This window comes from Xenopus tropicalis, chromosome 3 (genome assembly GCF_000004195.4).
Source record: "Xenopus tropicalis strain Nigerian chromosome 3, UCB_Xtro_10.0, whole genome shotgun sequence".
NCBI classification, from domain to species: Eukaryota; Metazoa; Chordata; class Amphibia; order Anura; family Pipidae; genus Xenopus; species Xenopus tropicalis.
In genome coordinates this window covers 106680499-106708197 of record NC_030679.2, presented here as the reverse complement: position 1 = coordinate 106708197, position 27699 = coordinate 106680499, and the positions used below count along the sequence as shown (strand labels likewise).

The 27699-nt window shown below is 40.2% G+C and overlaps 2 protein-coding genes across 3 annotated transcripts in view; one reads left to right on the top strand and one right to left on the bottom strand.

Annotated features, from left to right (window-relative positions):
• il16 (interleukin 16) overlaps positions 1–12182 on the top strand; it is a 55728-nt gene extending 43546 nt beyond the window's left edge. For both annotated transcript variants that reach the window (XM_018092449.2, XM_018092450.2), the window contains 6 exons: positions 518–1541; positions 2857–3040; positions 6573–6674; positions 8246–8492; positions 9772–9903; positions 10150–12182. In XM_018092449.2, coding sequence (XP_017947938.2) covers positions 518–1541; positions 2857–3040; positions 6573–6674; positions 8246–8492; positions 9772–9903; positions 10150–10325 — 1865 coding nt within the window. In that variant the 3' untranslated portion in view covers positions 10326–12182. The remainder of the gene's footprint in view (positions 1–517; positions 1542–2856; positions 3041–6572; positions 6675–8245; positions 8493–9771; positions 9904–10149) is intronic.
• A 2030-nt stretch (positions 12183–14212) lies between these two features.
• On the bottom strand, positions 14213–27406 carry stard5 (StAR related lipid transfer domain containing 5). The gene is made up of 6 exons (XM_002932248.4): positions 27235–27406; positions 23889–23938; positions 19465–19597; positions 17744–17861; positions 16747–16840; positions 14213–15582 (listed from the first exon to the last, which is right to left on the bottom strand). Exons 1-6 carry the CDS (start codon positions 27322–27324, stop codon positions 15435–15437), a joined length of 633 nt encoding a protein of 210 aa, XP_002932294.1. The 5' UTR covers positions 27325–27406; the 3' UTR covers positions 14213–15434.
• Positions 27407–27699: the final 293 nt, after the last annotated feature.

Genomic DNA, 27699 nt, shown 5'->3' with positions numbered 1-27699 from the left:
TACATGGGGATGTCCAATTGGAGGCCTGTGGCACCCAAAAGATTTGGAGTCTGCTCAGAGTCTCCATAGGACATTTTAAATATATCTGGCCCCCCACCATGCTGTATGAGGTATAACTGGCCCATGACATGTACTAAGTTGGACAGCACTGCCTTAGGATTTGTGAATGCTACAAATCTTCCTCTGGCTCATATGGTTAATGGCCAACCTATAGAAACCCAAGCCACAATTTTTTAGAAACACGTACAAGCTTGTCCCAAGGATGGTGACATGGAGTGTGCTTAAAATTACATTTACAGAAAATGTTTTGAGAACAACAAACACTGCCTATTAAGTGCATACAAGTTAGCACTGATTGGGGAGATAACACAGTGTACAGAACTTATTACAGCAGCACATTATTGGCTAAAGCAAAGCATAGCTGTTGTTTCAAACATTAATGGCCCTATCCAGATCCCCAGGAGATTAGGTAGACAGATGTAATTATAATAAATCTATTGTCCTTTGTGTTCCGTAGGAAATCCTGTATCAAACCACCGACCGCTGCTAAGAAGACAAGCACGTGTTGACTACAGCTTTGACACAACAAGTGAAGATCCGTGGGTCAGAATTTCTGACTGCATCAAAAACTTGTTCAGTCCCCTCATAAACGAAGGCCACAACCTAATGGATCTAGAAAGTAGTATCAGTGCAGCAGGTGGCAATACAGAGAGACTCAGAAGAGATTCTCCATGTGAGGACTCTCAGATGTGCAGCCCTCAGGATACCTTCAAAAAGGGTCCACCAGTTGCTCCCAAGCCAGCCTGGTATCGGCAGAGTCTGAAGGGGTATAAGAATGTAGATAAAAAGCCAACTGAGAGCACATCTCTAGCTAAATACAAAGAGATTCAAAACAACATTAAACCACAAACTTCAAGTCGAACATCATCAATTAAACAAAAGATAAATTCCTTTGAAACATTTAGCACACCATCGCCAGCTGGGAAAATAAGCGACAGGGGGAATGTTACATCTTCAGCACCAAATGACAAGCCCTTTAACAAACAAGAAGTAGAAAGTGTAACAGTCTGTTTGAACAATGTTACCATGAGCACAGCTGAAATTCAGGTTCCTGAAGTTATACAGCCCCATGTGGCTATTCCAAAGTCTCCTGAAAAAGAAGAACCAGAACTGTCTCAGTCACCACAAAAATCCAGTTTCCAGGGCATGCGAAGGAGCAGCAGTACTAGTAACGAACCCCAGTTTCTCTCTTCCGAGTTCAATGAACCGATTCCATACAAGACACCGAGCCAAAGATCTAGGAGCTTCCCGTTGAGTGCCTCCACACCCTCTGATGCACTGAAGATAAATGAAAACTGTAGCAAGATCTATTCCATCAGCAACCAGGTCTCCTCTGCTTTGATGAAGTCCTTGCTGTGCTTCCCTCAGTCTCCGCAGTTACAAGTCACTGATCCCTGGCCGAATGAATCTCACCCTGAGGATGAGGTCCCATCCAGCCCAAAGACTGAAAGCCATAATTTGGACAGTGGATTTTCTGTGAAGTAAGAGCCTAGTCTGTAAATGCAAATACCTAAATACATTAGCAAATTCCATATTTTGCAGAGCATTATAACAAACAAAGGGGCACATGCATTCCACTGCACCACATACAGTTTTTACCATACAGGGAATCAGAGAGTCCATGGCAATGCAGGAAGACTACGGCCTCCTTATGAAGGGAAATTGGCTTACATAAATATGGGAAGTCATATCACACCTGATGTAAATAACTAAAATAGCTAACACTTATTATGTAATGCTATATGTTCTTTCTGTACTTAATTTTACATATAATTTAACCTCAAAATGGTCCTTATGATGCTGAAGAACAAACGGCATTTTTGCTTTTCTGTAAAAGGGAATCTGTTGTTTTTACTGTTTAAGTTAAAGAAAGACTTATATAGATTGAAATTTCAACAGTCCGCTAATAAATAGTGCCATGACTTAACATTTATGCTGCAAAAATACTACAAATACGAAAATATTTTTTTAAAGGAACAGTAACCCCCCAAAAATGAAAGTGTTTTACAGTAATTATGTAAAGCTGCCCTGTACTGGTAACATTTGTGCATTTGCTTCAGAAAGATTATTATAGTTTATAAAAAATAAGCTGCTGTGTAGCCACTGGGGCATCCATTCAAACTAGAAAAAAGGAAAATAGGAGCAGGTTACACAACAGATAATGGATATTCTCTGTAAAATACAACAGTGTTTTACAGGGCTTATCTGTTATCTGCTATGTAACCTGTGCCTTTTCTCTTTTTTTCAGTTTGAATAGCTACCCCCTATGGCCACAAAGCAGCTTTGTTTATATAAACTAAAGTAGGGTTTCTGAAGCAAAGACACGGAACGTTTACCATTGCAGGGCAACAGTACATCCCATTTTAATTACTTTGATACATATTTGATTAAATAGATTTTAATGCATGTATAACTAAGATGTTTTGGAGCCAGCTGCTGAGAATCTGATTATTCTACCTATTGTTCTGGTTACCCCTTTAATGGCAAAAACAGCACAAGGTGCAGAGTACAGTGCAACTCTGTAATTAACTCCTAGTCTGAGCAAAGACGTGGCCTAGGACCATTTTATTAGAAAGGGTTGCCATTGCCATAACTATAATAAATATTATATTGGATCTGAACATGTTGCCATTACAGACATGACAGAGATGAAGTTGCTAAAGGAGTTCTAGGTTATATATTCATTCTGGTTTCTCTTCTCTTCTCCAAAGCTTCCAAGAAATAAAAACAGCAACCTCTAGACTCCTTTTTTAAATTATAAAATGTTTTAACCTTAAACATTTTCTATTTTAATAGCTTGTCTGAATTAAGAGAGTATGGTGCTGGACAACCAGAAAAGGAAAAGGAGGAGGATGTCCCTGAACAGTCACTTTCCTTGCCTTCAGTGCCTACTGGCCAGTCTGTCATTTCTCTGCTTCCTAGGGAAGAATTAACCCAACTGATAGAGGAAGTCAAAGAGCTAGATGAAGAAACTCTGAAGGTCTGTAGTTCTGCAAAACACTTCTTTCTTTCGTTGAAAATAGACAGGTTTTATTACTCCAATAAAAGGGGCAATAGATTTGCACCCTTTGTAATGCAATGGCTGCCTATAACTTCTCTGCAGTTAGGTCAACATAACCTGCCTAAACACCCAGACTTGCCATACTTGCTCAGATGGTTGGGCAGCATGGTTGAAATCGTCCAAATTACCATTATTTGGGCATGTATGGCTAGCTAGAGCCTGGAATGGTGACATACTGCTTTTAATAGCTATTAAATTTACAAATAACATACCACTGAACATTTTTATTACATCTTCAGTATATTGGAAAGTTGCTTGGAATTACATTTTGTTCACTATATACAAAATAGTTTTTGGGTGGAGGATCCCTTTAAGAAGTTTTATGGTTGTTTTATGAATAATACAATATAAATAAGATATTTTTATAATGGTTGTCAAATGCTAGAGCCTGTGTGATACAAGTTCCCATATTTTATTCCAGCAAGTCTGAAGCAGACCCTTGTACTTCATCCCAGACTGTTTATTTTCAGTTTTTACGTCTATACGCTAGTAATAAACACACTATGCAAATGTACTGCCAGGCCCTCCTCAGGGAAATCTTCAGTCTGCACCTGGCAGTTCAAAGGCATGAGTAAGACAAAGCAAGTTGTGTGTAATATGGTGCATACCTACACAAAACACATTTTCCTTCAGAGAAATTGAATTTACAGCTTCCCATTTCATTATGGGTTCCATAAGCATGTGGCCTAATACATACACAGTGCTGCTGCTTAGTGAGCACAACCACCTTTTCTTGCCAGGGATGGATTTACACCTCTGTACACCATATTTGTTTTGATACAAGCTTTTTTGCCCGCCTATACATTTTCCTCAGGAACACCAATGTAGTACTACAAAATATAATGCCAAGGATTATATGAGGGAAAAAGAAGTAGATCTGAAAGAGAAGCTCATAGTAAAAGTGCAAGCAAAGCACAGAGAATTGGATTTGGGTTCATGTTTGGCTACTAGAATGCATTTACATAGTAACATAGTAACATAGTAAGTTGGGTTGAAAAAAGACATACGTCCATCAAGTTCAACCATAATGCCTATATATAACCTGCCTAACTACTAGTTGATCTAGAGGAAGGCAAAAACCCCATCTGAAGCCTCTCTAAAAAATTCCTTCCTGACTCCAAGATGGCAATCGGACCAGTCCCTGGATCAACTAGTACTAAGAGCTATCTCCCATAACCCTGTATTCCCTCACTTGCTAAGAATCCATCCAGCCCCTTCTTAAAGTTATATAATGTATCAGCCAGCACGACTGATTCGGGGAGGGAATTCCAGAACTTCACAGCTCTCACTGTAAAAAATCCTTTCCGAATGTTTAAATGGAACCTCCCTTCTTCTAAACGAAGTGGGTGCCCTCGTGTCCGTTGGAAGGACCTACTGGTAAATAAAACATTAGAAAGGTTATTATATGATCCCTTTATATATTTATACATAGTTATCATGTCACCTCTTAAGCGCCTCTTCTCCAGTGTAAACAGACCCAACTTGGCCAGTCTTTCTTCATAACTGAGACTTTCCATACCCTTTACCAGCTTAGTTGCCCTTCTCTGGACCCTCTCTAACTCAATAATGTCCCGTTTGAGCACTGGAGACCAAAACTGAACAGCATATTCTAGATGGGGCCTTACCAGCGCTCTGTAAAGGGGAAGAATAACCCCCTCCTCCCGTGAATCTATACCCCTTTTAATACAGCTCAAAACCTTGTTTGCCCTTGCAGCTGCTGCCTGGCATTGCTTGCTACAGCCAAGTTTATTATCTACAAGGACTCCAAGGTCCTTCTCCATTATGGATTTGCCTAGTGCAGTCCCATTAAGGGTATACGGGGCTTGCATATTTTTACATTCCAGGTGCATGACCTTAAATTTATCCACATTAAATCTCATCTGCCACTTAGCTGCCCAGATTGCCAGTTGGTCAAGATCCTGCTGCAGGGATGTCACATCCTGGATAGAATTGACTGGTCTGCAGAGTTTTGTGTCATCTGCAAACACTGATACATTACTCATAATACCCTCCCCTAAGTCATTTATGAACAAATTAAACAAAAGTGGACCCAGTACAGAACCCTGAGGGACCCCACTGAGGACCTTATTCCAAGTAGAGAATGTACCATTAACAACCACCCTCTGTACCCGATCCTGTAGTCAGTTTTTTTATACTTGGATTGACAACTATTTGATTTTAGAAACGTCAGTAGAGCTGTTTTGTTTTTTAATTTCCTTTTATTGTTGTAAATATTAAAAACTACATACCACATTTGTAATATAGGTATACAGTTTGCCCAGGTGCAGTAACTAGACAATAACAAATGTATTTTTTACCAGACGATTACCAAATGCTACCTCCTGATCAGTGCCAAATTTTGCACCTTTAATTACATAACACCTATATCTTTAATTTCGGACAATTATAATATTTTCAGGGTGATAAAGTCAGACCTGGGTAGTTATTAACAGAAGAGAGCTTGAAAGAGAAACCGGTCTCTTACAAGTATGAATGATTAATGCCATTAAGCACAGATAATGAATACATAAGGGCTCATTCACTAAGGCCCTCATGCAGAGCGCAGTATTATCAATCCCAGAGCAGACCTGCATTATGCCTGCCATAGGCCTGTGGTTAAAACTATACTTTTGGAATTACTACTTAGCCAGCAAATAGTTTATATCAATTTAAGTGGCATTGTAAAGAATTGTATCAAACTGGAATGTATACATCAGTAAATATTGCCCTTTTAAATCCTTTCCCTTGAGCCCCCATTTAGTGCTGGGCTGTGTGCTCCCTCAGAGTTCACCTGACCAGAAATAATGCAGCTCTAACTGTACCAAGAAGATGTGTGGGAGGCAGAACTCTGTCAATGAATTGGCTGATGTGGCCTAGAATGTACTGTGTGTACGAATGGGGACACCTACATCCCTCCCCTACCACCCTTAATGAATACAGCACTAAATTTATGCCTATACAGGTATGGCTTGCCTACACTGGGAGCCAGCATGGTAACCACATTGTATGATTACTTGGGGTTTCTGAACAGAGAGTTTATTCTTAAGGGTTTTCCAGAATGTTTTTGATAAATATCCCTGTATAGTTACAATGAAATGCTGGTGTCTGACACAAAGAGATGAGGCTCAGTGAACAGAACTACTAGAGTGTTTCCTCCCCATTCAGAAAATCCTTCTGCACCATTTCTCCTGGGAGGCGTTTGTGAGCATGCACCTTCCTTTCCATAATACTGCATCCAATATTTGCCCCTTACTCTTCCACTTTATAAACAGGATATAACCTTGTCCTATAGTCTTCCTGTTTCAGCAAAACAGGCCTCAGTTCAATTAGAGTCTCCCACTACCTGTTTGCTGAACAGCTATAGCTGGCTGCATTTACCCTAGGGAAGGACATACTTTACTGTGTGTGTTTTGCTGTCGGTTTCCTAACTCTGTACTTTTCCTTTGTCCAGCAATTTGATGACATCCATGTTGTAGTGTTGCATAAGGAAGAGGGCACTGGCCTTGGATTTAGTCTGGCGGGAGGACTTGATTTGGAGAACAAAGCTATTACCGTATGTTGCATTTGGTGTATTTTGTTTTTGGATATGTCTAAATATCGATTATTTGCTGCATGTCCTAATGTTAAACTTGGAATAAGATAATTAATAATTAAGCACATTTATATCTTTAAAAAAACAGTGAAAGTACAGTATTTTAGTGCTTGTCTCATCAATACATGCCAGCTCCTACTGTTTTACACTTTTCTATTCCCTTACAGTACACATTCATTGAGATTTTTTTGGAATCATTTATGGAGCTCATTGTGTTGTAGCTGTATAAATTAGAATTTAAAGGTGAATTATAGTTCAAAAGAAAATTCAGGCACACTTTAACAGAGTGATCTGAGTGAAATGTTTCCATTCACATTCATTTTCAGTTTTTAAGGGTTTAAAGTATATAAACAATTGTTTTACTGCCAACTGGGGCTTATCATTAAGCAGCTATATCTCAGAGAAGCAGTACTTGGGAGTTTATTAATATGCAGATGAAGTCACCAATGAGATGCCACTTTGCATGTTACTCCCCCCCTGGGGAAAAAGCTGCTGCTCTCCAGACAACTACAAGTTTCTGTGTCTCCCACTTACTAATTATCAGATCCTGTCTGACTCAGAACCAATGCTTTCACTCACTTCAGAAAAGAGATTGTTCTAAAAGCATAATAAAGTAAAATCCCCAGCATTAAATGTAATAATAGTAACATGAAAGTATATCGATGCATGCATAATGTATGTTTTATATTGTTTTATTAATCATTTATGAAAGCAGAGCAACAGCACTGAGGGGTTTGCTGGTCCTGCTCAAATAATTCTGTACACTTTGGCCACTTGTGGCACTACAACTCATTTTCATTGCCTGGGGCTTGCTTAAGGGGTCCACATACTTATCATCATCTGGCCTATGAACATGGGGCATGTTGAACAATTGGCCCCAGGGGCGCTGCTGCAATGAGGCGAGCAAAAGCCGCTCCTGGTAACTTTAAGACATGAAATTTTGATTTCAGCTCCTCTAGTGCAGAGAGCGCTATTGTGCTTTCCGCACTAGTGATGCAGTTCCCCCTTGTCCCCATTAGCAGTGTTTGGAACTCTGGTTTAAAGCGGCCATAGATTATAAAATTCCCTCCTGTGGCAAGATCGCCAAACAAGCGGATCTTTCCCCAATATGCCCACTGGTGGGAAATATTGAGCTAAATTGATCTGGGGCCAAATGATCACATTGCAACAATGGAGATGTTTGAAACAAGTATGCCAACCTGCCTGATATTGGTTGGGTAGGGCCAGTGGGGGTCCACATATATGGGCAGATAAGCTGCTGAATAGGTCAAAAGCTTAAATCTGCCCGTATATGACCACCTTTACTGTCTCATATCTGACTGGCTCACTTAATACCTAAACCCAGACAACAGGAGACAAGTGAGTGATGACAATAAGCACTGAAATTCACCAGGACCAAATGACATCAATGAATATTTGGGATATATCTGACCCTCATACAAGGGATTGAATATGATGCCAACCTGACAGTTCTGAGCATATTTTTGGCTGCCAGTAGTGCAATAATTGACCATATGTAATTCTTATCTTAGGTGCACAGGGTTTTCCCCACTGGGCTGACTGCTCAAGAAGGAACCATCCAGAAAGGAGATAAAGTTCTGTCTATCAATGGAAAATCATTGAAGGGAGTTACACACAATGATGCTCTTGCCATTTTGCGCCAGGCACGCCACCCTAGACAAGCTGTTATTGTCATAAAGAAAGAGAAGGATGGAGAGCAAACATCGGAATCACTAGACTTGGCATTCTCTGCTTTAACTGATGATTCAACAGCAACAAGTAGGCAATCTGGCTACATGATACGGAAAACACTGCTTTTGCACTAATATCCAGGGTAGCATGCCAGCAGAACGTAAGGAGTATAAGGAGAAATTATTTACTATAGCTTGCTTTTACAGTCAATATCTGTGTCTTGAATAGTAGCTAAACTAACACATGAGGGAGCCATTGTCATAAATTACATGTTGCAAAGCTGAAACTATGTAACCTTCACAGAGTGTGTTGCAGTAATACTTACCGTAGTTTATCTGGTATAAGCAAAGCAAATTAAGCTGTGGTGTTCAGATTTTGTGTTCTCAGATTTTTTGTGGTTCAGTCCCTTTGTTCTGGCACCTATTAACTTATAATAAAGTTATAGAATACAGGGAAATAGTACTATGTCAAACACATAATAACTGGGGTGTCATGTAAGCCCTAAGTCTGGGCTTTTGGGAACATTCAAGACAGCAAATCAGCATTCAGACACAGTATCATCCTAACCAGCCTTTGGTTTGAGCATTTCATTGACATTATCTGCTTTGGGGCATCAAGGGGTGATATGTGCCATACCCATTGCTGTCAGTCAAAAGCAAAATGTAGCAGATCTGCTGTTTGATGTTTTAAGTTTAAGGCAGTGATTGTTTTGCATGTTTGGTGCAAGTAGCCCTTTGAGGTCCAACTTGGCCAGAGCTTAACCTAGAGCATAGGAGGGGTAGTGCTTAGTGAAATATTGCTGGATTAACCATACATACATTCATATATATGACATCAAAAATGTTGTGACCCCCAAACCCTAACTGACCTTCAGGCTGGGTGTCCAGGGGTATCTAGAGGAGCAAATATACCTTCTCTGCAAATCTCACCCTTACCGGCCTTTGGCTAAGCCTGCCAAGGCACTGAGCCTCCAAGGTGGGGGCAGCCTCCCATTTTTGGAACCATCATGGCTCTAAAGGCTGTAGTGTAGTGATTAATATGTTTCAGCTAAGATCAATGACAACAATGACAGAATACTGCATTACAAAAACTAGACCCTCAGCCATACAACATAATGGGACTGCTGCTTTTTGAGAAAAAGAGAAAGTTATATAAATAAACCATGATAATAATGATGATGAGGTGACATGTAGGTCACATGTAGCAAGAAATACACTACTATTCTATGCTAAACTGCATAAAATTGCTGGTACATAGTCTCAGCATTTCGCATTGTTTTGTGCACATAAAGTTGCTATCTTTATATTAATTATTATATAAATATTTAACTAATTAAAGTTGAATTCTAAGATTTTCTTCTCAACAGATTGTGATGACACTGGGGATATCATCGTCGTTACTCTTGAAAAATCCTTGGCTGGACTTGGCTTTAGCTTGGATGGTGGAAAAGGCTCTGTACAGGGCGACAGACCTGTCATCATTAACAGGATTTTTAAAGGTGAGTTTAGATGATATGCATTACAGGTATGGGATCTATTATCTGGGAACCTGCTATCCAGAGAGCTCTGAAATACAAAAAGGCTATTTCCCATTTTGTCCATATCAAGCAAATCATTTCCTGTTTCTCCATAAAAATAAAACAGTACCTTGTACTTCATCCCAACTAAGCTGCATAAAAAAACTAGCCGTATGCATTTTGGATAACAGACACATCAATGACCTGGCCATATATTTGTTTTTGCAGGTGTCTCAGAAAAGAATAATGCAGTGCAGTCTGGGGATGAACTACTGCAGCTGGGAAACATCAGTCTGCAAGGTCTAACACGATTTGAAGCATGGAATGCCATTAAGTCTTTACCAAATGGGCTCGTCCAAGCTGTTATTAAAAGAAAATGCACTGACTCCACTGTCAGCCAATAGAGCAATATAATAATGGAGGATACTTGAGTCTCATAACTAGCAGTCAGTTTTAACAATTTAGCAGAGCTTTAACACATCTTGGTCTGGATAGGAGCAGATTCCTTTATAAAATTCCAATTGATCCTTTCTACAGATTCATGTCACATATCTACTTTAATATAATGTGGCTTTGCCATCTTATGGCTAATTCTAATCAAGGCTCAAAAAAGTACTCCATGGAAAAGCAAAGCTTCTTTGTACTACTAAAGCAGCAATCTTCAACCAGTGTGCTTTCGAGCAACTTGCTTGCCAAACCCTTGAATGTTTCTCCCAGTGACCTTAAAACAGGTGCTTATTTTTTCATTCCTGGCTTGGAGGCATATTTTGGTTGGATAAAAACCAGACGTACTACAAAACAGAGCCTACTATAGGCTACCAAATAGCCAATCACAGTCCTTATCACATTTAAATGTGGCTCATTGGGAAAAAAAGTGTGGGGACCCCTGCAGGGAATATTTGTGTTGTGCATATGTAATGGAAGAAGTAAGTGCCTGAATGTGCAAAGTGGTCAGCATGCTTCTGGGCAAGACTGGTACTCTTGCACAGAGTGTTGGGTTGTCTTGTTATGGATACGCACAGATTCACACAGAAATAGACACACATACAGGAATAATCTTAAACTGGCATACGCAATACATCAATGTAAATCAATTCTGATTATTTTTCTGCATTTACATGCTTCTGTAATTTGTAGGCCAAACAAATTCTATGTAGAAATTACAGGATGAATAATTTATATAACATTACTGAACTACTTATTAACATGTCTGGCCATTTAACTTCCAAAACATCTGGTTAATATCAATAATTATTATATCATTAATAATCAATAATCAACACCTTAAACACTTGTGGCCTAACCTGACAAATCCTAATGAATTTGGTAAATTACAACTCTTAATAACCTTTGAGCCCCAGGATGCCAGTGACTGCTAGTGGGATGAGGGGAGTTGTGGTTTGACATGTAGAGGTTTTGAATGTTGGACGTCCTGCTAAACAGGGTTTTTCATAATAGTAGAAATTGTGGCAGTTTTCATCTAACCCAAACTGACTGCTTTTACACCCCTCAGCGTGTCTATTGCCTCACTCTCAGATTAGGGATTGGCAATCTGTTGTTTCACTGTTGGTGAGGTAAAGCTACTAGCACTTGTATCATTCTTGACATTGATACAGAGCAATGTGATCAAGTAACTCCTCTAATGCCTACAGGATAGGCACACTAATGGAAGGCATTCTCACCTTCAAGATGTTTTTAGGGATGAAAACTGGATAATAAACATGGCCATGGCAACCATGGGCCATGACCTTCCTGGTATTCTTGCTAATTTAATTATACTCTGAAAGGTCCTATTGACGTCAATAAGCCTTTGGTTATATGGAAATTTAAGGTACATTGCACTAGGCTGGCCCAGTCATACATACATACATACATACATAACAGTAATTAATATTTCATTGTGGAAATTAGGCTTATGGCACACATGGCATATTCTCTGTTGCCACTTTTTCAGCTGGTGATGAGGCTCCCAAACCATATTGGAATCCCCTGTCACTGCTGGAGACAAGAGGATTTTGGCCAGGGAACAAGCTGACAGGCTGCATAGTTCAGGTTCAGGTGTTTGCTGAAAAATGCCAGTGAAGAACACACCAATTGTGCCATGAGCCCAAGGAAATTGCTTGATTTACCTTCTATACAAACCATCCTAAACTATGCAATACTTGTTTTCTTGGCATTCTTGTATATATCTTTATTTTTGCTTGTGTGCGACAAGTGTAAATAGCTATTTTTTTAATGCTAATAAAATAATTTTTGATGCATGTGTTATCTGATTTGTCATTTATTTTATTTTACTGTCACAAGTGACCAAAATGCAAGTAGATCTTTATATAATAAGAGAGAGAGGAGTGATAACACAAATTAAGCTGCTAAACTGCATAAATGCAATTGCTTATAACAACCAATCAGCAAATAGCTTTGGACAGTCTAATACAAGGTAGAAAATGAAAGCAAATATCTGATTGGTTGATACTGGAAACTGCACTGGTGCAATGTAGCACCTATATTACTAAATATGCCCAAGTTAGTGCAGGTGATATGTGCATGGATCCTAAATGCACTTATGCTCAGGGTAATGGTATAGCAGGCTCAGTATCTCAGTTCCCATTTCAAAAGAAAAGCTGAAGCCTATAGTGTGATTTTATATGCTCTAGGGCTATGAAGAAAGAATTTATGACAAATGGCAAATGTAATGTCAAAGCAGGATGACTCAGGGCTGAAAAACTGTTTATCACCTGTAAAGCTAGTAGCAAACAGCCATAGAACAGCCAATGGCATTTTCTTTTAATGCATGTTAGACATAGATCCACTGAACTGGATGATATGTCTTTCTCAACAAGTGTAGGGCAGTAAATTAAGAGATGGGAACATCAAGAGAATTGGTAAGGTGGGACATCTTTAAAGATTCATTGTCATGTCCATTAAAAACACAATACGGAACAGTAGGACTACCAATTGACCAAGGGATACATTGCACAGTTACTCTCCAATGAAAGTTCCCTGTGATACTTTTGACGTAAAATGCCCAATGTTTTCTAAATTCTTCTTATGCCCAGAAAAACATGAAAATCACAGACTAAATTAGGTGAGATGATTGTTGGGTTGGGTTTGGCACATTGGAAGTAGGTAAAGAGTTCACCAATGTACAGATGGCCACCAGAAAAAGCACAGGTTCCAGTCATGGAAAAATATTTACATTAAAATCCAGATCCCTCCCTTAACATTGAATGTAGGCAGTACTAAAAGGCACATTATGCAATTTTGGAATAATTGTTTCTGCAATACACAGCATATATAAATTGTCTTAATAGGTAAGGGTAGTAGTGTGCTAATAATCCGCAGTAGTTCCTAATTTAGTAATAGCCCTCATTTGGTAGCCCAAGGCATGGCAAGGCCAAGATGCAGCCTGCACAAGGTGCAGAGTGCAGCCATAATAGGGACAGAGGTCCTTGGTTGTCCAAACTAAAGTTAATTTAGGCTAATGTCCCACAGAGCAAGTTAGTTGCCCGACATAGATCTCTGCTACCGCAGGTGACTAATTGCTCTGAAATGCCTTTCCACCGGCAGCAATAGGAATCGCTAAAGAGGTCCTCTGCATTCACCCATTATCAATATATATAGGACTTTAAGACATTCTGTTCATTAAGCTACCAAAAAATGTTCCCATATGTCCTCCATATATTGCAATATATTCAAGCTGGCCAACTAATTCAAAGTCACCCCCCTGTCCATTATACATTTTTTGCAGGAACTAAGTTTTACCTGCAACTTGCTTGCAAAGATTAAAACTCCCAAATGGTTGACCTTTTATTGGCTCCACTGGGATCACCTGACTGCAGATGGAAGTGATGGGAGCTACAACATGGAGCAGGCCACTGTTCCTGTAAAACTATAGCAAAGAAGTGAAAGTTGTGCCCACCACTAAACACCAATGAATCTGAAACAATTAAGATGAGATTGTGACCACTAAATTCATACAGACACTCATAAAATATATGGACAAACAATCCCTGTTTCCACTGGTGGAGAATTTTTGATTGAACTTCCCTCTGCACCATTTGTATGCAAACTGATAGGAGAGTAATCCACCTGTCAGTTAGCACAGGGAGCAGATTATAGCCAGAAAATGCACAATCTTAGTTTTCTCTGCTGGTTTGTACTCTCTACCTCACTTGCTTTCTGGCAATCATTGACCAAAGGATTAGAGTTTTCTTCACAGAAGGGCATTCAACTATTTCTTGAAAGGTGGCACATGTGCATGTTAATGACAGAAAGGATGGAAGCAATAGACTTCAAGTTTTGGGGGCATACTAACTTTGTATGCAAATATTTAGTAACATAGACAATTTCAAACAAACAATATAAAAATACACTTGTGAATAGGACAGAGCAATATTCTCCAATAAAAGCACAGAGAAAAACAATTTACAACTAGGCAAGTCATAAATATATAAAATACAGATATTTCTTTTCAAAAATGATCTAAAACTCTTTGGATGAAAAAATAAATAGTCTATCTGAATGGGTAACAGGTTCCTGGACTATCACTCTGTGAGCAGGAAAACAGGTATATATTCTTTATATTATAATTTAATTTCCCAGGGGTGAGAATCAAAGTGTAACTAAATGTAACATGCATGAATAATGGTCCCAACAAAAATATCACTGTGGATTTTCAAGCAAAGTTTACATGTATTGATGCATTTTACATTATATAGGATCTTGTCCCTGGAGTGGAGTCAAACTCACTATAAATCTCCCAGCATCCCTCATTGCTTGGGGATACTAAGAGCCATTCACAACGTGAATGACAGGGTGCTAAGTGCAAAAAAAAAGGTGCAATTCATCATATTTTTGCACCCTGCCCTACACGCTAAATGAGCACAGAGACCTGTAGCCACCATGAATACAGTGCTGCCTGCATTTATTTAGATGTGCAAGTAAAAGAGCAAGTGCAGTGCCCAACTGGGGCCTGTACATACCACCTGCCGAAGGACATGGTTGCCCTGTGCACCTCACACCACTTTTTTAATCTGTTGCAAGGTGCTGCAGAGTTGAATATTGTCAACTCATGTCCTTCATGAGTTGGAAGTCAATGAGAAATGTGGGGTGCGCATATGTTTCCCTTAGTGCTTCCCCGTTTGCAGCAGGGTCAGTGTTAAATAAGTTGTAGTATACAACTTCAGAGCAATAAACTGAACACTGCCATGCTCTAAGAATCTATGACTGTAACAACCACAAGGGTTCTTGTCCCATATTACTGATTATTCCACTAGATCCTTAAAGACTTACCTTAGGGCCTAATGTCTAAGATATATTTGCCAGCTGTTTTTGAACTACAGGTCTCAGAATCTTTAGGGATTCTGGGAGCTGTAATACAGGAACAGCTTAAGGAACATTTATGTACTGTATAAGCCATTCCATGTTGGACAGTGATTTCGTACAGTCATAATTGACCTTTTCTATTGGAATGCCAAAAGATGGAAGATGTTTTGTGGATCAGCTGAAGTGTGTCATACGTTCAGTGCCTTCACAGCCTTTGCAAGATTGCTGTAAAAATTAACCATGCTATATGGAAAAAAGGATTCCACCACAGATTTTGGAAGATATCCACTAAGATCGGTCTGAAAGAAGCTTAATACTTGGGTTTTCTCAGGTTCTCTGTAGAAAGGGAAAAAATGGAAAAAACCTATAAAATACAGTAAAATGAAGTCAATCACACCATCAAAGTCACAGTTAGTGTGTTTATACTAATTTCAGACAGCTATTGTAGCTGAGCTACAGCTCTCATATGCCTACCATAACTCTACATAATAAAACTTCTCCATTAGCAGTCTCATTATGACTACTCCTACCCTGCCCTAAATCTTGCCTCACAGACAAGCAGCAATAAAATAGCAGGCAGTAAATACAAAGTGACACATGATCCATAGATTGTTCTTTTCTAAATATGCTTTGGTGTTGCTTTTAAAACTGAATATATTAGTTGTAAGAGAACCCCCTCCACTCATTGATTACTTGCATGAAATTACTTAAAAAGCATAGGGTTTTTTTATTGACTAACACTATCAATGGTTTGTGTGCCAAAGAAACCCTATAAATTGCAGATACCAATTTGTAAATAGGCATTTGACCTGGAGAATAGAGATGGAGGACTTTGTGAGAGCTAATCTCTGTTAGTCCCTATGACTTGTTCATACTATAGTCTAACACTATTGTGGGTACAATTGATGATGTGTCCCCCAAACAAAATTCTTATTTATGCCACCCTTCTGAAAGATCTTTGGAGCTGGAGTGAAAGCTCCAGCTTACAGAGATGTCATCAATTTCCCCTTTCACAAGTGTACAGCTTAAATAAAACAAACCATAGGATTGTTATTGGTTTATATATATATATATATATATATCTGTATATATATATATATATATATATATATATATATATATATATATATATTACAGAGATCATAATGGTGCACGCCACTAACAAAAAATACAACCTGGGTGCAAGAGCCATATAAGTCCAAGCAAAGGTAGCACACCATACAAAAAAGGGGTTAATACCTGGGTGCCTGTGCAAAATAGCAATATACAAACGTAGAATGTATAAAAAACACCCTAAAAGCACCTCTTCAGTTTTTGCCTCCTGACGAAAGTCCCAGTGGGGACTGAAACCTTGAGGCTTGCTATGTTTATTTTGCTCCTTTTTTTGCTCCCAAAACATAATGTACAACATTTTTAGCCTACTTCTGAGGCATTACGTCTTCTTTAATGTTAAAATGATTGTCCCTTCAACAACATTATATACAGAATGTCAATTCTTACCCCGGAACAGGTATACAGAAACAGCCACATGGATGGTTAAATCCTCTGACAAAGCCTTTCTGAGGTGGGCATCCAGGGTGTTCCACATTTGTTGCTAAAGTAAAATGACACAATGTTGTAACTTACAAATTTATCAATTATGAAAAAGAAAAAACACCCTGTATCCTTGTTCAGGTACAGGACGTCACTGCTGACATTCCATCAAAGTCTCTGTAATTAGCAGCTTTTCTCAAGATGCATAAGGGCACATTACTGAATATTGCCAAATATTGTAAATAATGCTTCCAGTGAATAGTGTGTTTGGAGCTTTATATCTTTGTATCCTCAAAGAACTTAAGGTTTCTTGAGGTGCAATACAGACTGCCAATATAGAGAGGAAAGGGCCCAGAGCAATAGGATATATAGGGACTTGAGCCTAAAGTCTAAAGCAGTGATCCCCAACCAGTGGCTCGTGAGCAACATTTTGCTCACCACCCCCTTTGATGATGCTCCCAGTGGCCTCAATGTAGGTGCCCGTTTTTAAATTTCTGGCAAGTTTTGGAAGCATAGAGACATGGATTTACTCCAAGCAGAGCCTCCTGCGGGCCAGCAGTTCACATGGGGCTCCCAAATAGCCAATCACAGCCCTTTTTTGGCACCGCCCAAAGAACTTTTTCATGCTTGTGTTGCTCACCAACACTTTTAACATCTGAGTGTGGCTCATGAGTAATAAAAAAAAAGGTTGGGGATCCCTGGTCTAAAGCATTCTAAATGACTGATGTGCATTCTGCAGTTGTCCATCTCTGGGGGGAGCTACATCTACCTGAACTGAAATGCAGCTTATGGCTCATTTTATGGCCAAGAATTCCCCTGTGAGTTTGGGGACTTTTTACTTGACCAGCATTTTAGCCAGTTGACCTGCCACTGCACTGACCCAGTTGGATGTCACATTTGAGTGACTCCTTTAAGGGGCAATAAATAACAACTGTCTATATATTTCGTTTTTAAATATACTCACCATTAGAACATATGGAGCCATCCTCATACCGCTTGATTAGCACCACATCTACAAAGTCTCTTGGGGCAATAATACCCATGGCAGCAGATGGTGTTACTGTTCGGCATACTGTGATGTCCTACACAAAAAACAAATACAAAATAATGATTCTGAGGGTGTGAAGCTCCTATAGTCTTTTTTATGATAATACAGACAATTGTTGTGTATTTGCACAGTAAAACATACATCATGCGACATATCAGCTTTATGCAATCAGCAGTTATGCAAGGCAATAAGCACCCAATCAGTAAATTTTAATTTATCCTCCATGAAATACAAAAGTGTGACACATTATTTTATATTTACTTTCATGTAAATAAGAGCTGTATTAACCACAGAAGCATTCACTACAGCGGGTATGAGCAGTACGAGGCCCCATAATTGTTGTTGAATATGGTTAATCATCACTGCTCTATGGAGATTTATAGAACATAAATAACTGTGCCTAGCCACAAGGGGAGCTATTCTTACAACATTTATAGTAAAAGTCTCTGCAGGTGCTTACCATATGATAGACTCCAGTCATACTTTTAACTGCAAATATTCAGCAAAGGAATGTCTATTTGCGCAGTACAGGTATGGTATTAATTATTCGGAAAACCCGTTATTCAGAAAGCTCCGAATTATGGGAAGGTCATCTCCCATATTATTCAAATAATTTGAATTTTTTTGTATGATTTCCCTTTTTCTCTATAATAATAATAATAATAATAATAATAATAATACAACAGTACCTTTAACTTGATCCCAGTTAAAGGACAAGGAAAGGCTGTTTTTATTAAGTTGCTAATAAAATTTCTTTTATTCCCCTCTCCCAGATCAATACCTTAGTTTTTCGATTATCCTTCCTGAGAGTGATTAATCAATCCTTTTATATAACTGTTTTTTTTTTTTTACGAGATTGCACCCAGCATTTTTTTGGTGATCGCGTCACCCTGGGTGTCCTTGTTAACCTTCTGTATGGAGAGTGGGAATACCTAAGCTAGTGACAGAGAGATAGCTCGCTTGAGGGAGCACAAGCGCATGTGCCAAATCGAAAAAGTATCCATTTCGCATATCTCTCAGTCTTGGTCTTGAGAGCTGTGCAATGGATTATGGGTACTGCTTTTACATTGCTGTAGCGTTCGGGATTTTGACAGAGCAGGATTTATTAAACTGGGGCACGCTTCACTGACACTAGGGCACTGGTAGGCTGCAATAAGGTTAGGCTTTCCCTGAACTTGTAATCATATCAGCACTTTCCTTGTCCTTTAAAGTGATACTGACACTAAAAAAACTCTTCAAAATATTTAAGTACATAAAAGGTTGCCTATAGGTCACGTTGATCATTTTTGGCTGATAGGCTGCTATTGTAAATAATTGTAAAAGTATCCTAATTAACACACATTCTCACTTTAGCGTCTGTGTGTATTTATTGCATGCATGTTTATTGCAGAAAACTTGGATTAAATAGCTAGGTATGTGTAAGTTGTACTGACAATCTGCTTGGCTTTGCCATGGGTAGAAACACATACAAAGGACCAGTTGAGAATTATTTATTTGCTTACATAGGTAATAGCTATCCAGCTAAAAGATAATGCCAATTATGACCACATATAAAAAAAACATATTGTAAATGGACAAACAGATCAGTATAGTATTTGGGCCTGTTGCCCCCTAAATCCTTGCATTGTTATACTCACATCAGCAATAGCATCAATAAGGTGAAATTCATCAACATTATTATCCCATTTGACTCTCAGGCCACCAGGTTCTGGCTTTAAACATTCCCAAACATCTTCTAATTTTGCCGATACTATTCCCTCACCTTTGTACCTTAAATAAAAATAAAATTGAAATCAGTATTACATAAGAGAGGGTTCTCATTTCCAACCAAACATTTTATTGTCACTCTTCAAAAAATAAATCTATTAGATTACTAAATGCCTTTGTGAGTCCCTAGATGGTTGTGCCTACTAATGATAAGGCTAAGCTTATAATGGTCATAATGATGCATGGCTTGGGGCACACTGATAAATATGGCTGCAAAATTTACAACTATGCCAGTTTTTACACAATGAATGGTGACAAAATTGTGTGCTGTAAACTGTATTTCTGCACTGCTCTTTAAATTCAAATCAGCCACTAGCTTTATCTTTCTACCTAACGACACATGGAAAATAAGATATTGCTAAGTGCGAGTTTTAACGTGATAAAAAAAGTAGTTTGGAGTACGTTATGGATTCTTCATAATGTGTATTTTGCAAAAATATATGGCTTCCTGGGATAAATTAATTGTTACTGGCCTGCTATGCAAACTTGTGTATGCTGGTTTGTGGGTTGGTGCTTTGAAAATGTAGGTGTAGTATGTGGCTTTAGATCTATATAGTTCAGGAATACATAAACATATTTGGTACTGGACCACTCAGGAGACATGGGGCCTTCCAAATCAGTTGCATTTTCATGAAAATAAAAAAATACATATTTCTGATATATGTTTCCCTTTATTATGTACAAAGGGTATTGATAGTTCTATAGAGGTCTATGGTGACATGAGCTCTTTGCACTCAAGGAATGAATACAGCACTGTGTTAATCAGTGGTAAGTAGGTGGCATGGGGGTGTCCACTGGAATATCCCTAGCTTACACAACCCGTATGGAGACATGAATGCACTGCCTGCCTATGGTAGATTTTGAATAAAGAGCTACCTAGGCAGACATGGACTGGAATTCAAAATAGGCCGTGGCATTTCCAGTACACAAAGGCCCAAACAGACCCCCACCAGTCAAAGAAATAGTGACTGTCTATGGCATCTTACAAGCAGCCCCTCTGGAATCCACAGGTTGCCCTTGTGACTAAAAGCACTGCATTCTGCACATTGTGCTGGATTATTAATCAAGCCCGCACAGCTCATGGGAACAAGTTCTCAACGCATGGGCCTAAGCAGTGTGAATTTGCACCCCCGAGTGCTCTAGGACTTTGACTGGTACAGTGGTTAATTACTCATTTACAAAACAACACTGTCTCCTTTTGCTAAGATATATATCCTATGCTCCACAATAGGCAAATATTTTTATGGCTCAACTAGAAGATTTTTATTTTCACTAGTGCTACCTAACCTCTAGAATAGTAACATAGTAAGTTGGGTTGAAAAAAGACATACGTCCATCAAGTTCAACCATAATGCCTATACCTAACCTGCCTAACTACAAGTTGATCCAGAGGAAGGCAAAAAACCCCATCTGAAGCCTCTCTAATTTGCCTCAGAGGGGAAAAAATTCCTTCCTGACTCCAAGATGGCAATCGGACCAGTCCCTGGATCAACTTGTACTAAGAGCTATCTCCCATAACCGTGTATTCCCTCACTTGCTAAGAATCCATCCAGCCCCTTCTTAAAGCTATATAATGTATCAGCCAGTACGACTGATTCGGGGAGGGAATTCCACAACTTCACAGCTCTCACTGTAAAAAATCCTTTCCGAATATTTAAATGGAACCTCCCTTCTTCTAAACGGAGTGGGTGCCCTCGTGTCCGTTGGAAGGACCTACTGGTAAATAAAACATTAGAGAGGTTATTATATGATCCCCTTATATATTTATACATAGTTATCATGTCACCTCTTAAGCGCCTCTTCTCCAGTGTAAACAGACCCAACTTGGCCAGTCTTTCTTCATAACCGAGACTTTCCATACCCTTTACCAGCTTAGTTGCCCTTCTCTGGACCCTCTCTAGCTCAATAATGTCCCGTTTGAGCACTGGAGACCAAAACTGAACAGCATATTCTAGATGGGGCCTTACCAGTGCTCTGTAAAGGGGAAGAATAACCCCCTCCTCCCGTGAATCTATACCCCTTTTAATACAGCTCAGAACCTTGTTTGCCCTTGCAGCTGCTGCCTGGCATTGCTTGCTACAGCCAAGTTTATTATCTACAAGGACTCCAAGATCCTTCTCCATTATGGATTTGCCTAGTGCAGTCCCATTAAGGTTATACGGGGCTTGCATATTTTTACATCCCAGGTGCATGACCTTACATTTATCCACATTAAATCTCATCTGCCACTTAGCTGCCCAGATTGCCAGTTGGTCAAGATCCTGCTGCAGGGATGTCACATCCTGGATAGAATTGACTGGTCTGCAGAGTTTTGTGTCATCTGCAAACACTGATACATTACTCATAATACCCTCCCCTAAGTCATTTAAATACTTCATAGACGGCATAGATATCAAGTCAAAAATATTAAACTGTGTGTGAAATGATGTTCTCTCACCTCATTGCAAAAGCATCAATGATTATAGACTTGCATCAATCACTCTCAGCATTGCAGAATCCTACAGACTTCATTGGAATGCATGAGAAGGTGCTGTACTTGATGTTTATTCATTCATTGAGTAGTCAGACACAGTAGCATAAATAATAATGTCTACAGCACTGTAGCTCACTGCTAGTTGTACACATAGAGAGCTAAATGTTGCTGTGGTCATTTAGTGTGCCAAGCTGGATGGGCACCAAAGGGGCTGCAAATACAAGACGCAAAATGCCTGATCTGCAAACCACACATAAGTATTAGGTGATTTCCTAAGCAGTGTAAAGTTGCCCCAATATCATTGCAGGCCCACAATGTTATCTTACTTGTGCCTGCGCTGGAACATCATCATGATGGTGGCGCTTAGGCACTAAATTCAAACATTTAATTCTCCCTTTGGATGTAGGTTTGATGTCTGATTGTAGGTTTTATACTCCTAAATTCCTGGGTGCACGTTAATAATCCGATTGACTCCTGGTCTATTCCTGACTGGCTACAGCCTGCCTTGACCTGTGCCTGGTATTTTGATTATGATTCTGCCTGATCCTTCTGGTACCAGGTTACTGGACTGTTCCACAATCCCAAGTTCTTAGCTTCTCCTAAATCACAAGTTCCTATCTCTGCAAATGATTTGTTCTTTGTCAGGGCTGCAACAGTCAATTAAGTGTACATATGTCGACTAGTTATGTGGCTAAACATGACCTCAACCATAGCACAGACTCATGCCTACAGGTCTGTGTGGTGCAATTACAACTGAACATAGGGCTACCACTGGAAATCATAATGTCCTATACTACTAGGGCCCTCCCCACAAGAGAGCACAAATTATTAACCTATTTCCTACCAGGGCCCCCTAAGAGGTGTGTCTGCCAACTTAGTAGAATAGGTCCCAATTTAAAATGTTTTAACCAAAATAGAGCATGCCTAACCATACCCTATTACACAAACAGGCAACTGGACATATAACATTCTGAATTTAATCTCCCTAGAAGCTAGTACACTGCCATGTACTGAACTATAAAGGGCTGCTTTCGCTAGAAGAGGTGCAGATGGTTCCTTTAAAGCAATGTAAGTAAAAATAAAACTAGGTTTATATACAGAAAAGGCCTTAAGATGCTTATAGTACTATGTTGCTTTTTTGGCCCACATAGAATAGCAATAGAGGGGAAACCAGCTATCTGCATAGAAGGTACTGTATGTAAACTTTGCAAACATTCCTAATTTTTTATCTTTCTTTCTTTGCCTTTCTTTGGTTTTAGTCAGAGATTGTTCTACTGATCCAACCCACTATTATATTTACCTGTTGTTTAAGGCATTAAAGTAGGGCAATAATGGTCATGTACTGTAGCTACCTCGGTTAAGAAAAACACATCACCAGTAGACTTTTAACAAAACATAGCATTTTTATGAAAGCTAAATAACCTCACTCTACAGGGTCAGTATTCAACCTATACAATGGTATCATTTAAGGGTATATACACATGGAAACTTACAATGGCTTTCAGCGTGCATTACAGTTGTGGTCATTCAAGGACACCTAGAACACATGCCCAAATCCAATTCTGTTTTTCATATGGGGGAAGGAGTTAGGAACATAGTAAAAATTGTCTAACCTAATCTGGACATATGAAGATGCATCCATGCATAAAAAGGCATTTTAGTGAAAAAAAATTAATATGGGGTTGGGCACAAGTAGCAAAGCTTAAATGTAAAGTAAAAGTCATGTGTATGAACCTTTGCATAGTTTACACACAATAATATCAGTGTAATTATTTTGGGTGGGGAAATGTGACATACACACAGAATACACAGATTACGTACAGGTTTCCTGTAAATTCTGCTGAAGGTCTCCAGTAAACAGCAACTTCTCTCTGTAGAACAAAACAAAATGTTTGGCCACATTTTACTTGTCAGTTATACACATCTTCATGTATGACATATATAGAGTGACATAGTAGCTCAGGTACAACAAGATCCATGCACTTAAAAGATCAAACATTTATCTGTTTCCCCATAACCTCAGATCATTTTGGTATAGAATGTACCACAGTGCTGCAGTATAAATTAACCTAGCTCTGTATCACATTATAATCTTATCACAGTAAAATACACAGAGGGGCTTATTTACTAACATAGCAAACAGCAAAAAGATTTCATAAGTCAATTATAAATCAAAACAATTAAAACAAGGGTCTGGTTACTGTGAGTTACTGAACCGCAGAAATATAACAAAAAACAAAATGAACTAAATGCATTTTATATGCAGGTCTGCAGTCAAAACAGCAACTTTTTTTTATTTAGCTGCACTGACGCACAGACAGCACAGACACCATCCAGTCCTGCACATACAGTATATGGCGTTTTTTTTCATAAACAACACGCAGCAAGTTAGCAAGTCTGTCCAGAATAAAGTTACCCAATTATTCTAATTATATTATTTCCCTAAGAATTGTTTAGATTCTATATGATTGGCAGCTGGACAAAGGTCTGCCAACAGAAATCATGATGTGCCCTTGACACTACTACTTTGGAGGTTTGCAAATCTGAACCATGTAAACCATTGATCCCCAACCAGTGGCTCAGGGGCAACATGTTGCTCACCAACCCCTTGGATGTTGCTCTCAGTGCCCCCAAACCAGGTAGTTTTTTTTGAATTCCTGAATAAAAACAAGATTTCCTACCAAATAAAGCCTCCTGTAAGCTGATAGTGTGCATAGACACTGCCTAATAGCCAATCTTAGCCCTAATTTGGCATCTCCATGAACTTTTATGGTGCTTGTGTTGCTCTCCAAGTCTTTTTACATTTGACTGTGGCTCACGAGTAAAGCCATTTCGTCATTTCGTACGATATTCGGTGCGTGTATGGCAAATCGGTGAGTTGACCGATATCGCAGGAGGCTGCTGATATCGGTCGACTCGCCGATCGGCCAGGTTAAAAGATTTTGATCAGGCGCCATAGAAGGCGCCTGAGCAAAATCTGCCGTCAGGGCTGAATCGGCAGAAGGAGGTAGAAATCCTATTGTTTCTTATCTGCCGTTTCAGCCATGAACCTTAGTGGCGGATTTAACGATCTTTCGTGCGACAAAGATCGCAAATCGCCACGTGTGTGGCCACCTTAAGAAAGGTTGGTGATCCCTGATGTAAACCATGAAAGGGCATCTGACAGTATTCCTACCTGCCCTCTGATGGCAGCCCTGTCCACACTAGGAATAAGGTGCCCACAACAGGAAACTGTTATACTGTACACATGTAGGGTTAGCATCTGTGTATTAGAGCTCCAGGAAGGCATCCGTTGTAGAGCCACTTATTTTAATATATGGTTAACAGAAACTTTATGGAATTATGGATGTCCTTGGAAACCAGAGGTCAGCAGTGTGTTTTTTTAAAGAACTCTGATTAGGGTTAGTACAGTACATCAAATCGTATAATCCAGTCAGGGCCGGAACTAGGGGTAGGCAGAGTAGGTGCCTGCCTAGGGCGCAATCACTGGGGGGCGCACGTTAAAGGGGAAATAATTTTTTTAGTAGTAGTATTTATTAGTTACCTTTGCCTTTAATAAACCGCCGCCCCCCAAACCCCTCTGGCACGATGTTTGACATGTATTTAGGACCCAGAAGCACTCTCCCCCCTTCTCCTTACCAGCGCTCACCTCTGTGTTGATGTTGGCGCTGTGCGCATGCCTAGAAGCAGTGGTGCGTCCTTACGCATGTGCGTCATTTAAAGGGGACAGAAGCGCTAGAGTGCTGTGGTGTGTGCCGTGCCGCACGGGGAAAACCTGAGGCCCGAGCAGGACATGGCTGGGAGTTCTCTGACGCTGCAGGCTGCTGGTACAGGAAGGGGGCAATTCTTGATTGCTGCTGCTGGCACAGGTACATATGATTTGGGGGCAAAATATACAGATTTTGGACACAATTTGGATTGGCTGCCTGGTAGAATATATACAGATTGGGGGCAATTGGGCTATATGAGGGATTGGCTGCTGCTGGCACGTTACAGTCGGGGCAATATGTTGGGTGCTGGCACGTTACAGTCGGGGCAATATGTTGGGTGCTGGCACGTTACAGACGGGGCAATATGTTGGGTGCTGGAACAGGTACAGATGGGGGCAATATGAGGGACTGGCTGCTGCTGGCACAGGTACAGATTGGGGGCAATATGAGGGGTTGGCTGCTGCTGGCACGGGTACAGATGGGGGCAATATGAGGAGTTGGCTGCTGCTGGCACAGGTACAGATGGGGGGCAATATGAGGGGTTGGCTGCAGCTGGCACAGGTACAGATTGGGGGCAATACGAGGGGTTGGCTGCTGCTGGCACGGGTACAGATGGGGGCAATATGAGGGACTGGCTGCTGCTGGCACAGGTACAGATGGGGGCAATATGAGGGGTTGGCTGCTGCTGGCACAGGTACAGATGGGGGCAATATGGTTGGCTGCTGCTGGCACAGGTACAGATGGGGGCAATATGAAGGATTGGCTGCTGCTGGCACTGGTACATATGATTTGGGGGCAAAATATACAGATTTTGGACACAATTTGGATTGGCTGCCTGCTAGCATATATACAGATTGGGGGCAATTGGGCAATATGAGGGGTTGGCTGCTGCTGGCACAGTTACAGATGGGGCGATATGTTGGGTGCTGGCACAGGTACAGATGGGGCAATATGAGGGATTGGCTGCTGCTGGCACAGGTACAGATGGGGGCGCAGTATGAGGGATTAGCTTCTGCTGGCAGCTTCTGCTGCTGGGTGCTAATTGAAGCCCTTGCCTAGGGTGCCAAAATGGCCCTGAATCCAGTTAATACATATGCAAATCCTAGGGCCCCTGAAAAGCAATTCTTTCTTCTGTATCCCAAACAGAACAGAAGTCATTCAGCAGCACACATTTACACATAGGTAACTATAAATCCCAGCAGCCACTACCCAGAACCTCACACTGTTCAATAAATCGCAATGTGACAGAGCAGAAGGCGTCCAGCACAGCAAGCTGCCACTCACACACAGCCACACAGCATCCATGGCCGAACCTTCTGGTACGCACTGTATCTAACACAAACAGCGGAGTCTGTAAAGCACTGAGTATAGAGAACACCCAGCAGCTAGTACAGTACCGGTACAGCAGATACATGTAATAACATGGCTACAAGCCAGAGGGCCATTCATTTACTCACTGTTCTTTTGCAGAGTTTCCAGCCGCTCTGGTCTGTAGTGTAGGAAAGCAGTTTGTCAGCGGCCGTTCTTGCCTGCTCTGAATGCTGCATTACTACGGAGGGCAGGCAGCTACAGCATTAGGGGACCGGAATTCTGCGGAAAGATGACAACAGACCAGCTGTAGGGGGAAGGATCAGTCTACTGGCCCCGCCCCTCACCTCATCCTGCTCACTCTCACGCCACGCCTACCTGCCGCCCACTCTTGTCACCTCAGCTTAACGTGACTAATATAGAATTTACCTGCTTTCCCTCCCCATATTCACTGAAAAACACATAAAACCACCATATTCACTGACAGGAGAGAACCTGCCTTTTTGCACATCCAGTAGCATTTTGTGCATGTGCTGTGAGAAAGAAAAAATGTGCTGCTGTGGAACAGAATATTTCAGGGATTTTTGCTGAGAGAATACCCTGTACTTTCTGTG

Bases quoted from the DNA above. Each gene is read 5' to 3' on its own strand.
- stard5 (XM_002932248.4), bottom strand. From the start codon at position 27,324: ATGCAGCATTCAGAGCAGGCAAGAACGGCCGCTGACAAACTGCTTTCC. The intron at 19,598-23,888 runs GTACGTAATCTG...TTTTTATTTAAG, and splicing joins GCAGAATTTACAGGAAACCT to GTACAAAGGTGAGGGAATAG. The intron at 15,583-16,746 runs GTAAGAATTGAC...CCCTTTCTACAG, and splicing joins TTCTGTATACCTGTTCCGGG to AGAACCTGAGAAAACCCAAG.